The sequence below is a fragment of the Astyanax mexicanus genome, chromosome 6 (genome assembly GCF_023375975.1).
Source record: "Astyanax mexicanus isolate ESR-SI-001 chromosome 6, AstMex3_surface, whole genome shotgun sequence".
Lineage (NCBI taxonomy): Eukaryota > Metazoa > Chordata > Actinopteri > Characiformes > Acestrorhamphidae > Astyanax > Astyanax mexicanus.
The window spans coordinates 6,114,008-6,127,543 of record NC_064413.1 but is presented as its reverse complement, the minus strand read 5'-3'; the positions used below and the strand labels follow the sequence as shown (position 1 = coordinate 6,127,543).

General features: G+C 35.5%; 1 protein-coding gene across 1 annotated transcript; it reads left to right on the top strand.

Moving 5' to 3' along the window:
- Positions 1-8,106: 8,106 nt before the first annotated feature.
- On the top strand, positions 8,107-12,662 carry cnfn (cornifelin). Its single transcript, XM_007250877.3, has 4 exons — positions 8,107-8,256; positions 10,269-10,394; positions 10,494-10,630; positions 12,570-12,662. Exons 2-4 carry the CDS (start codon positions 10,271-10,273, stop codon positions 12,657-12,659), a joined length of 351 nt encoding a protein of 116 aa, XP_007250939.1. The 5' UTR covers positions 8,107-8,256; positions 10,269-10,270; the 3' UTR covers positions 12,660-12,662.
- Positions 12,663-13,536: the final 874 nt, after the last annotated feature.

The following is a 13,536-nucleotide window of genomic DNA, read 5'->3' as shown; positions in this document are numbered from 1 at the left end:
ACGATGGAAATAAAATAAAAAATTCAAACAGAAAATAGAATAAATAACAGTATAAATTAAATAAAATGGTGAAAGATCAAAAGTAAAACAGGGAATAAAATATATAAAAGAATGAAATGAATAAAATAATTTAAAAGGCAAAACACCAAAAGTAAAACAGGAAATAGAATACATAAATGAATGAAATTAATAAAATAATACAAAAAAATGTAAAAGACCAAAAGCAAAACAGGGAATAAAAAAAATTAAGTAATGAAATTAATAGAATAATTAAAAAGGTAAAAGGCCAAAAGGTAAAACACAAAATAAATAAAAAGACGAAAAATAAATCAAATAAATAAAGGTAAAATAAAAATATAAAAGTGATCTTGTAAATATAATAAGTAGTAAAAGATTAAAAGTCTTAAGTGTTTTTTTTGTTTTGAGGACGCAGTGTGTAGTGACTCTGTTTAGCACAGAGTGGCACTGTTGTCTTCCTCCTCCACAATAACAGCAACAATAACACTGTTACTGCAGAGCTGCTTCCTCTACTGTTTTTACATCTACTGTAAATATTGAACTAAATACTAAACCCAGCTAAAAATACATGTATTTACATTAATGTAGTAAATATCAATTACTGTACAAAAGAAAGTGGTTCCATAATATACCATAAACTGCCATTTTTGGTATTATTGTTTCCAAAATAATTCTTGTAATGCTTAAAAAAATCTTCTCATGGAAAAGCGAGAACATCAGTAAAAAGTTACTTTATTTCAATAATTCAAAGTAGTTCAAAATGTGAAACTCATATATTATATAGATGTATTACACACAGACTGATCTATTTTAAGTGTTTATTTCTTTTATTGTTAGTGATTATAGTTTACAGCCAATGAAAACCCAAAAGTCAGTATCTCAGAAAATTATAATATCATATGAGGCCAATTGGTACTTTTGGCAGTGAGGGCAGTGTTCCAAGTCCTGCTGGAAAATGAAATTCGCATCTCTTTAAAAGTTGTTATCAACAGAGGGAAGCATTAAGTGCTGTAAGATTTTCCAGGAAAACAAAACCTCACTGACTTTAGACTTGATAATAAAACAGTGGATCAACACCAGCAGATGACATGTCTCTCCAAACCATCACTGATCATCAGTAAATTTTACATTTTATATGGAAATCAAGAGATCAGTGTCTGGAGGAAGAGTGGAGAGACACACAGTCCAAACAGCTCGAGGTCTAGTGTGAAGTTTCCACCAATCAGTGATGGTCATTCTAAATGCCACCAACCACCAGCATAGGGCCTGGACACTGCAGTAGTATAGCTAGTGGATCTGGACCAAAAAACTCCAAGTCCCAGAATCCCAAGTGTTAATTAATCAGCACTGACCAGGCTTATCTGTGAGACTTAGCATTAAAACCCTAGTCATGTGACAGCTCTTTGTCGCACCTTTGTAGAGGGATAATCGGTAACAGTGGGTAACAAGAAAAAAAGAATAAAAAAAAGTAAATCTGAAAAAAGGAGAGATGTCAAAAGAAAGCAAAAAGACTCACAAAAAGAAGCAAAGAGATCTAAAAAAAAAAAAAAAAAAAAAAGTGGTTGCACATTAAACTGCAGTCCCCAAGGTTGGGGGTTCAAATCCCACCTTAGGCAGCACCTAAACACAGTGCACAAATCACTAATTTAATCCAATATATAGCTGTGGAAAAAAATAAGTGATCACTTCAGTTTCTCTTATTTTGCAATTTATAGGTATATATTTGAGTAAAATAACTATTGTTATAAACGGACAACATCTCTCCCAAATTCCAATTAAAAATATTGTGTCTTTCAGTGTCACATCCTGGTCTTGTCTCGTGTCTGTGTGTCTTCCCCACGTGACCTGTGCTCCCCTGTGTCTCCCGTCTCAGTACTTTTCCACCTGTTTCTCATTTGTTGCTCCACCCCTTCCCCAGGTGTTTCTAATTATTGTGTGTTTCCTGTTTCTTTAAATAGCCCTCCTCTGCCACTTTGTCTCCATCGGTCTTTGCACCTTCACCTGTCGTTTGTCTCTCTCATTGTTTAATAGCTTTTCTCAGTGTTTCCTTGTTCTCTCTTAGCCTTGGTTCCTTGTTTCTTGTTTTCTCGTTTATAGTTTATTTCCTTGTTTATTTCTAGTTTCTTGTTTTATTTCTTGTTCCCTAGCTCCCTGTATATACCCTGCTTGTGTTGATTCCTAGTTTAGTCCTTGTATATATTCCCTGTTTGTTTATTTATTATCTCTAGTTGGTTTAGTTTAGGTTCTTTGATTTGTTATTGGTTATTTGTGTATCTTTGTTTCATGTTACTTGTTCCTTGTTTTCTTGTTATTTATTTATTAAATTATTATTTATTTTCACCCTACCTGCACTTGTGTCCGCTTTCCTCGTCACCCTGCCTGGGTATCCGTGACATTCAGATCTCAAATAATGCAAAGAACAATTCAATTGCAAAGTTCATACTCATAAAGTTTTAAGAGTTCAGAAACCAATATTTGGTGGAATAATCCTGGTTTTTAATCACAGTTTTTATCCATTTTGGCATGTTTTCCTCCACCAGTCTGACACGCTGCTTTTGGATAACTTTATGCCTTTACTCCTGGTGCATATTTTTTATTTTTTCCTGCATTATAAATAAATACTGAAGACATCCCGATTATGAAGGAACACATAAAGAATCTAGTAACTTAAAAAAATGTTAAACAAACCAAAATACTCTGGGAAGAGTAAAACATTTAGATGCTCTTATCTGATGTGCTGTTAACTTACGGTTTCTGTAGCTGGTAATTCTGATGAACTAATCCTGTGCAACAGAGGTAACTCTTGCTCTTCCTTTTCTGGGGCGGTCCTGATGAGAGCCAGTTTCGTCATACTTCAACATTTTTGATGATCTTTGTGACTGCACTTGAGGATACTTTTAAAGTTCATTTAAAGTCATTTTTGTCTTTTCATAGTTGAGTAGTTCTTGCCTCTTATAATCTGGATTAGAACATTAGTCAAATATTCACTATTCACTGTATACCAACTCTACCTCTTCACTACTTTACAACTGATGCTCTCAAACACAATAAGAGACATTTAAGTAATTAACTCTTGACGAGTTCAGCACAGCTAGAAATTCCAGGTGACTGGACCTCATAAAGCTGACTTTGAAAAGCAAGGGTGCTACCTGGAAGAATCTAAAATATCATTTTTGTTTACTAAATAAATCCATATAGTATTGTGCAAAAGTTTGGGGAATTTTTACTAAAGTAAAAGCTTCTTATCTGGGCAGTAAGTGTTTATTAGCTCAGTAAAACACTAAAGCATTACAATGAATATTAACAGCATTTTTTCTAGTTATTTCTAGTTCTCATCATATTAATCAACACCTGGTTTGGTAAGTTGGTAAATTTTGTAAATCAGGTGAGCTGCTGACGGAACTGAACATAATATACACATGCTGACTGAGGAGAATCCAGGAGAAATCTGGAATCTCTACACTTTGTTCTTCAGCTTCAGGCTCACAGGATATAATGTTCTTGGTTAAAAATGAGAAATTATTGTTACATTTTAATGAATGTATGTTTATTTGCATCTGTTTAAATCATATGTGCTCACAAGGGTGTAGGAGCGGGCTTGATATTGGGGGGGGGGGGGGGGGGAGACATATTTGCCAATATGAACCCAAGCCCACCCTATAGTTTCCTAGAACAATATTTGTGGAAATTACTTTTAATCACAAATAATCATTTTTTTCTGTATTTTGTTTATTATTATTATTATTAAAGGTGATTTTACAACTAAACATGTTACTCTACGTTACAGTTACTGTTGTTAGAAAAAAATATGCATACAATGTCTGAATTATATACATATGACAAAAATGATTAGTTAAGACCTAATATTTAAAATAATATAACAGATTTGGTTATTATTATTAGTTTTATTATTAATATTAATATTATATATTAATATTAATAATTATATATTATTAATATATAATTTTTGGGGGGGACAAATCCATCTGTTTCTAATATTGTGTATATCCCACCCATCCCCCCCGGTTCCTACGCCAATGTGTGCTCATATTGCTGAGATAAATGGATTAGTGTAATTTGCTTTGGTGCCTAAAGCTTCTGCACAGTACTGTAGTTTGGATTACTTTAGTATTAAACTACAATGCAGAACATATGAAAAACTGAACATGGCTGTTTCGTAACTGAATACGTTTCGTAATCTGTGAGTCAGGCTGACGCAGACGGGATGCGAGAGAGGAACAGATTCCTCTGCATTACTTCTGCAAAGAAAACAACATTATGGCACAATATAAGATCTAGGTCTAGGCTTTAGAGTGCTGGTTCAGTGTTTGGTTCTGCGTATTGTATCGTGAGAGGAGAACCGTACAGAACTCTCTGTCTTTAAAAGACAGTTTAAACATATTTCATCAGCTCTATTGTAAAAACTATAGTATTCTGTTTACAATGTATATTTTTCTACGTTTACTTTAGGGGTTGGAGGTCTATTGTCGTATTCTGAACACACAGTTTTTTTTTTATAAATGAGGCATTAGCGTGCGCTACTCTGAGTGCTATAGAGAGTGAGCTGAGTACGCTGGGTACCAGTCAGAGCCGTGCCCCAGTGAGCAAATAGCTCAGCTAACACACTTCCACATTATCACTGCACTGATAAGCTCCGCTCTTTATGTTCTTTACTGCAGTTTCATTCACATTCCCAGCATGAGTTAATGTAGGGTAGTGGTGAGAAACGTTCACCAGTTAATCACCTGATAAAGCAGAGATTCATTTGTTCCTACGTTAAAAGTCAGTGGTGAACTCACTTATAAAAAGAGACACCTACACAAATAGTACAAATGCTTTCTTACCCTGGAGAAATCCCTGAGTATGCTGTAAATATACTAACTGATCTATGTACTTAGTTAAAATATATTTAAAGTACATTAATATTATGCTTTTATCAAATGTTTAAGAGTAAACTTTGATCATACTTTTTAAAAAAGTACAATGTAGTGTATTTAAAAAAATAGACTATTATGAAGTACAGTTTTAGTTTAATGTAACTCAATATACTTCTAAAATACTTATTTCCAAATATATTTCTGTACATTTTTAGCAAAGTGTGTTAAAACAACTGTAACAGTAGTTCACTTAAAGTACTTTTTAGAAAATAATTTAAATTACTACTACTAAATCGGGCAGCCATTTTTAGACCATCTTGAGGAGTTTGATGGAGACCTTGATGTAATATGATAAGCTCTTTCTTTTTTCTTTCCTTCTATCTAGGTTGAGATAGAATTTATACGCCCTGTTTGTCCTGTCTTTTTGTGTTCTTCCATTTTTTTTATCTTCTTGTAATTATATTTCAAGCAGAATGTTTTTTGTACATGAATTTCTCTAATAAACATATTGTTAAAATCCTTAAAAAAATTGTTAAAAAAAATTACTACTACTAATTAAAAAAAATAAAGTAAGTTTGTAACACACTAAAAATTGTAACACAGTATATTAATATATATTTTATACGCAACAAAGTAAATGAGGAGTGTGCTACTTACAAAAGACAGGAACAAGAAGCATATATTTTTACTTTAATGTAAATAGATCACATATATTTAACATCAATTCTTAGTACATTCCTAATATACCTGGTGTATAATAAATAGTGATACAGTTGTAATACTCATTAAATGTATTAAAACTTTTACTGTAAGCATATTATTTAAAATATGGGATTACATACATAAAGTAGTTTAAATGTTTAAATGTTACTGAAGTATATTTAAAATAGGCCTATTTTAGTACAGTTAAGTACACTTAGCACAATTTAAGTAAGACTTTTGTACTATTTTTATACTATAATTAAGTATAATAAGTACAAAAAAAATGTGTTCCCTTTTAGCACTCTTTAAATATACTGATTAATAATAAAGTGGCTACAAGCACACTTTAGTTCACTATAGCATAATAATGCTTAGTATACTTTAATCTACTTTTTTCACTAGGGTAAGTAGAAATGTTGGTTATCTATACTTTACTGGAGTAAATATTTTTCAGATGACTTCTTATTTCTACTCCTTACATTTTAACACAATCATCTGAACTTTCTTCTCCTTTCATTTGAACCCTTGTGTGGTGTTCGGGTCTGTGGGACCCGTTTTCATTTTTCATCAAATGATACAAACATTTTTTTTTTCTAACTCAAACTCATTGGCATTGGCTCATTTTTTGTGAAAAACATATATCAAAATACATTTCCCATAAACACACACTGTACACCCCCCCCCCCCTACACATTTATATTACATACAGTATGTTTGGCCAAGGGCTAATAAACATTGCTTCATTTGTAAATTTGAAACTAAACAAATTTTCTACTCATATCTTGAGTTTAATTCATTTTCTTTTACATTTTATTAAAAACTAATAAAAAAAAAGAGTAGCACTTTTTGAAAGAAATGTAACATAAGAAAGGTAAAGGGCAAATATTAACCATGTAAGCTGTTTATATTGCTTGCAATTTAGGAGAAGCAAGCATGTGTAAAGCATTTTAATGTAAAATTGCTTAATTTTGCTGAATTAAATACAAGTAACAAAGTAAACGAGTAACAAAATTATGAACACCACACAAGGGTTAAATATGTGTTTTAATTCTGGCTTCTCATCATCCAAAAAAAAAAACTATCCAGATAAATCTCTCCATTCAGATAAATTGCTTCTGATTGTGGTTGGATGTAGAGAAGTATAAACATATACCATTCCAACACCCTATTTTTTTTTACCGTATTTTTCCCACTATAAGGTGTACTTAAAAACCCTTTAATTATCCAAAAAATCATCAGTGCGCCTTATAATCCAGTGCATCTTATGTAAGAATTCTTCAAAAGAGGTTGTAAAGAGCAGTAAAGCCACTCCACTGAAGTACAGCATTATACAGGAGTTTCAGTGCAGTTTCTCCAGCAATATTAGCATTAGCCGCTAACCACACTAAGCGCTAGCTCTATTGCCGTTCAGTGGCGAGTTTTATCCACCAAAGTCAGAGCAAAACTGGCTCTTAAAGGGAATGGCAAGTGACATGTTGATCGGTTTATTTCACATTATGCCCCAAATGAACCACACCCATGATTAATTACAAGAATAAGTACATGCCTTTTGCTTTTGCGCTTTTCAAGATGAGCAAGGTGTACTTTTCCTGTCGTTACGACAGCAAAGACACACTGACACACTCTAAATCAAGCTGTCAGGGAGCAGGGTGTAGGTGCTGCATTGCTCATTACAAGCAGTCCTCAGGCGCCACTGAGTACCTTCTGTGATTCTTATGTAATAATTAATCACACGCCTCAGTGTTATATTTAGCTAATATTTACACACACACACACACATACAAACACACCAAAAAATAAATAATTTGCTTTAATTTAATAACATTGGATATGTTTTCTGTTAACATTCCCCAAATCTGGAATCATTGTGCATTTTTCCACCAGGAGTAAAGCAGCATAAAGTTATACAAAAGCAGTGTGTAAGACTGGTGGAGGAGAACATGATGCCAAGATGCATGAAAACTGTGATTAAAAACCAGGGTTATTCTGCCAAATATTGATTTCTGAACTCTTAAACTTTATTAATATAAACTTGTTTTCTTTGCATTATTTGAGGTCTGAAAGTTTTGCATCTTTTTTGCAATTTCAGCCATTTCTCATTTTCTGCAAATAAATGCTCTAAAGGACAATAAATGCACTAACTGACAGTACTAGATGAGACTGCACAACATTGCATTTTTTTTTAATATGAGTTTATATGATTTGCAAATCATTGCATTCTTTTTCTTACTTACTCTACAACCTCCTTTTGGAATTGGGTCAGTACTGAAGAGCGTAGTTGCCATAGGAGACACACTGTTCAGTGTGGTTATGTTGGTCAGTTTTATGGCGTTCGTTTTGAAGGCGAGGTGCATTAGATGCTGCATTAATCAAAAAAAAAGAAAAAAAAATGTCACAATGCAGGGCCGCACACCACACCATGTGCATTTAATGAACAGTAGATAAGAGTGTGTAAATACCCGCCTCGCCCCAAAACCAAACACCTTTTTTCCACTTCAGCCGCCCACTGCTGCTTAGAGCACCTACAGGCCTCTCCAGCTCTACTGATGGAGCTGTGACATCATTACAGCTATAAACCGCAGGAGTCCTCGTATCATCCCTCGCATTCGCTCTGAGGTTTATGAGCTCTTTCACTCTGAGACCCCTAAACCTGCAACAGGTAAGACTGAGATTCCTTAAAACTACAGACCTTCTGCTTAAACCAATCAGCCATAACATTATTAAAAGTTAAAAGACAGGCAGATCAAGTGAATAAGTGGAAAAAAAATAAGAGAGCACTTAAAAATGATGAATTTCTTTGATTTTACCTAATTGAAAAGATGGATGGTCACAAGCCATCAAACCAAACTGAACCGCTTGAATTTTTGCACAAGGAGTGGCATAAAGTTATCCAAAAGCAGTGTGTAAGACTGGTGGAGGAGAACATGCCAACATGCATGAAAACTGTGGTTAAAAACCAGGGTTATTCCACCAAATATTGATTTCTGAACTCTTAAAACTTTATGAACATGAACTTGATTTCTTTGCATTATTTGAGGTCTGAAAGCTCTGCATCTTTTTTGGTATTTCAGCCATTTCTCATTTTCTGCAAATTAATGCTCTAAGTGACAATATTGCTTTGTTTGTATATCAACATTTACATTGAAATACAATGTCATTTGTTGGTTTGTCTGATTAGTCTTCAGTAAATACATTTTTTTTTTTTTTTTTTTAGAATGGATACATTTGGGCAATTGCATTGATATAAACTAAATTAATAAACAAAATGAATGAAAACTTCTATATTTGTCTTTAAATTTTAGACACAAATGTTCATTTCAGTGCAAATCTAGATATTAGGCAGATGGTTTTAATGTTATGGCTGATCAGATTATATCAGATGAATGGACTAACTATCTAAGCATTGTAAATCTGACAACTAGGTGAACACCTAATTTCGAGACCACTATGCCCATTGCCATAGATACATTCAAATGCACCGTTGCTATTTAAAGGTTTCCTTCCACTAAAATGCACTTTTTCTTGTTCTTTGTGAAATATTATTGGTCCCTCTGAGTTGTATATGATGCTGCACATGAATCTTTTTTTCCTCGATCAGGAAAAGCACACAGGTCTATGTTAACTTGTGAAATAGTATTCATGGCCTCGCTCTCCTTAGCTCTGGACCGCCCACAAATAAACCTAAAGCCGCCGTAAACTAGCATTGCCTTAACATGCCTTACACTGCAAAAAATCCATATGCAAATACATGCAAATTAAGATACATATATGTATATTAAGCAAAAACATCTGCCAATGGGGTAAGCAAAATTCTTTAGTAAGATTTCTTACAAAAAGCAATGGCTTTTTTTCAAAATGAGTGAAGTAACACCTAAATCAAGCAAATAAATGTCACTGTTTTTGGACACAAGAATCAGAATAACTTGATTGCTGCTTGATTGTGCTTATTTTGAGTTCATATTACTTAAAATAAGGTACACGTTCTAAGTAAGAATGATTAAGATAATTTTCCCTAAAATAAGCAAATCTAACACTTACAATTCTTAGTAAGACAAAAAGTCTTATCAGAGAAGAAAATAAGATTTATAAGTTTTTTGCAGTGTACACAGTGTGCAAGATAGGGCCATAAATCGTTAACTTTTTTGAAAAGTTAATTTTCTCAAATTTTTTCTTCTCAATTAAGCCAGACCAATTGCCACACCCATTCGAGTACTAGATAGCTGTGTATCCCCTATTACAGATGATGCCACAACACAAGGAGGGTGAAGACTAGCACATGCCTCCTCCGATACATGTGAAGCCCACCCCCACCTCTTTTATAACTGCTGCAGTTGATGCAGCATTGCCGAGTGGCATCACAATGCGCTCGGAGGAAAGCACAGCGACTCAGTTTTCTGATAAATCAGCTCACAGACGCCTTGTGCTAATCAACATCACCCTTTTGAGTGATGTGTTGAAGAGCGCCATCTACCCACCCAGAGAGAGCAAGACCAATTTTGCTCTCTCGGGGCTTTGGCAGCTGATGGCAAGCTGCTTGACTGGGATTCGAACCAGCAATCTCCTGCTCATAGTGGCAGCACTTAGCCTGATGACGATGTACTGACCACTGGCTGACTGACTGAATGTTAATACATAAATTGTATAAATGTTGTCTTCGTGTGTTTGTGGCAGTGATGGCGTATCAGACCGAGGTGATCATGACTCAGCCGCAGGTGACGGTCACCAATTACAGCATCACCACTGGTTCCTCTGACTGGAGCTCCAACCTCTGCGACTGCTGTGATGACTGTGGCATCTGTAAGTGTGTGTGTGTGTGTGTGTGCGCGTGTGTATGAGTCATAGAGAGAAACCTCAGTTATAAATGTGCATTCTCTCTGACACTGTCGCCCCCCTCAGGTCTCTGTGGGACGTTTATCCCGTGTATCCTGGGCTGTCAGGTTGCGCAGGACCACGGGGAGTCCTGCTGCCTGCCCTGCCTGCCTGGAGCCATGATCGCTCTGAGGACCAGCATCCGAGACAAATACCGCATCAATGTAAGAGTACACTGTAAAATATAACTGATTTACATACTGAATTAATTAACTTAACACAACATAATACAGGCTCACTTAGGGTGTACTCACACTAGGCAATCCGAACCGCGCCCGGGCACGGTTACCTCCCAAAGCACGGTTCGTTTGGCTAGTATGATCGCTCCGAACCGTGCCCGGGCACGCTTGGAGAGGTGGGCCCGAGCACGGTTCACTTGGGCACGGATCAAGATGATGTCAGTGATGCGATGCTACTGTAAACGGAGGACGTTTTATACACAATTCTGCATATAATATTTTTGAAAAGGGTTCTAAAGAGCACCATAATGGTTAGTGTTACCCATAATAAATTAGGACTACTATCTACAAGTCCTAAACAACAAACACATTTTATTATTACTTGAGTTTTATGTTTCGCTCCTTTGGTCACTATTTATGTATATAGCAAGTACGTCTCTTACCTTACTGATGAACGTGAATTGTAGTCCGCGAGTAAAGCTGCAAATTTCTCCCTGGACGTCTGCTGCTTGTGTAAAAACCTTCTTACACGTGCAGCACGATTAGCAGTAAATCGCTGTGTTGCACAATCAATGAATCTCTGGTTCAGTTGTGTATTTGCACGCCCAAAACGACTCCAGATAAACAAAAACAACAGTACAATCCTGAACTCCATTGTTTTGCGCGCGCATACTGTTCTTCAAAACAAAAGTCACCTGTTGACGAAAGCGTGCTCGGGCACGGATCGTTTAGCGCAGTGTGAGTGCAGGCCTGCGGGGGAGTGGGGAGGGGGCCGAACCGTGCTCCGGCACGATTCAACCAAACCAGGCCTAGTGTGAGTACACCCTTAAACTGACATCTGTCCAATTGCAACACTGGAAAACAACTTAAAACAGTGTTAAATTCTACAATTTTACTAAATACAGGGAACACTGATTGTAAATACACAAGAAAAATTACCTACATTTTTACAGAAACTCCCCAGAGTGCGACTCCAGCTCACCACAGCCAGAGCAAGGGCGGTGCTCAAAAAGGAAGGTCTTGCGAGCTAAAACATAATGTACACATATGTACGTGGAAAAAAAGTTCATTTTAATTATCGATTCAGGTTTATCTGAATTGATATCAGATTATTCAAATGAATAACTTGACGCTTTATGTCTGTGAAACTGTGCAGCATTCAGCCCCCAGTCCCAACTCTGGCAAGGTTTAAAATTTTTAACTTAAATCCAGTCTAAGTAAGTTTTAACACTTGACAGTGCAGACTACTGAGACAAACTTATTTTTGTCTTCTCAATTCAGCCAGACGAACTGTCCCACCTATTTGGCAGCTACAAAGCTGTATATCCCTGTATATCCCCATTACAGGTGATACCACAACACCAGGAGGGTTAAGACTAGCACACGCCTCCTCTGATACATGTGAAGTCAGACTTCACCTCTTTTCAAACTGCTGCTGTTTCAGTTTTGCTGAGTAGCATCACAGCGCATTTGGAGGAAAGCACAGCGACTTGGTTCAGATACATCAGCTCACAGTCATCTTGTGCTGATCGACATCACCCTTTGAGTAATGGGGGTAAGAACGCCATGTACCAACCCAGAGAGCGCAAGGTCAATTCTGCTCTCTCAGGGCTCTGGCAGCTGATGGAAAGCTGCATGACCGGGTTGTTACAGTAGACTATTGTATACTGTACTGAGACAAATTTGCTAGACAGCTATGTCAATGGCTCACTGTGACCTGTACTCCCTAAATTTTAATAGCCAGCTCTGCAAAAACAGGAAGAGTCACTTCCTCCTGACAGACAGCAAGCCCTCTGATTTTTAACAAACAGGCTGGAGGTGTAGGGTGGAAAAGTTGGGGCTACATGAACACTCAAACAGAATTTTTTTTTCAGAGGTATACTCAATATATATATAATTTTTATAACTGACTGTGTTTCCGCAGGGGTCTGTCTGTGATGACTGGATTGTTATGGCCTGCTGTCCTCTCTGTGGAATCTGTCAGTTGGCTCGAGAGCAGAAGACGAGAGGCTAATTTCTCAAATTGTTGGCTGTATGATGAAGAAAATGACTCTATATTATGAATCATGAATGTATAATAACTGATATAGATATAGTTTAAGTATTGCAGTGTTATTGGTGTTATTGATGCAGTCACAGAGTTGTTACTAACTGAAACTTTCACACGATAAGTTGCAGGGTGGGAGCGGCAATTCTATTATCTGAGGTTTAGAGATGCACCTAACAAACCCAGCCCCGCCACCCTCCCTAAAATTCCCAGGAGGAGTGAGGGTGTCTAAAATAAAAAATAAAATAATTCATTCATTTCAGGAATATAGTATAATAGTATAACTGTATAATCATAATGTGGCAAAATAAATAATATAGCATAAAATTTATAATGCAGCAAATAATATTGCATAATATTTAGTGCATGCATATAAACTGCAAACTAAAACAATTATACAGTAAATACACCTAAAGCTTCACAGACAGAACAGCACTATTATCACGATATGGATTTTTAATATCATGATATTTCTGTGTCACGATATATTGTATACAATATAATATTGCCCACCCCTAGTCTTAACACACACAAAAAAAAAAAAAAATATATATATATATATATATATATATATATATATATATATATATATATATATATATATATATATATATATATAATAATTTAGATTTAAATCAGACACATTAACTATTACCTAATAACTATTAGTACAGGATACAGGTGTATTGCCTTAATTTAAAACTACTTGCATTCTGGGACACATTTAGCTCACTTAGTATACAGCATTGTTTACTATAAATCATGACGCATTGTGCGACTTTATAGTGCCCTTAAAATCACGTTCAATTTCGATCTTACAATTCGGACACAAAAAATAAATAAA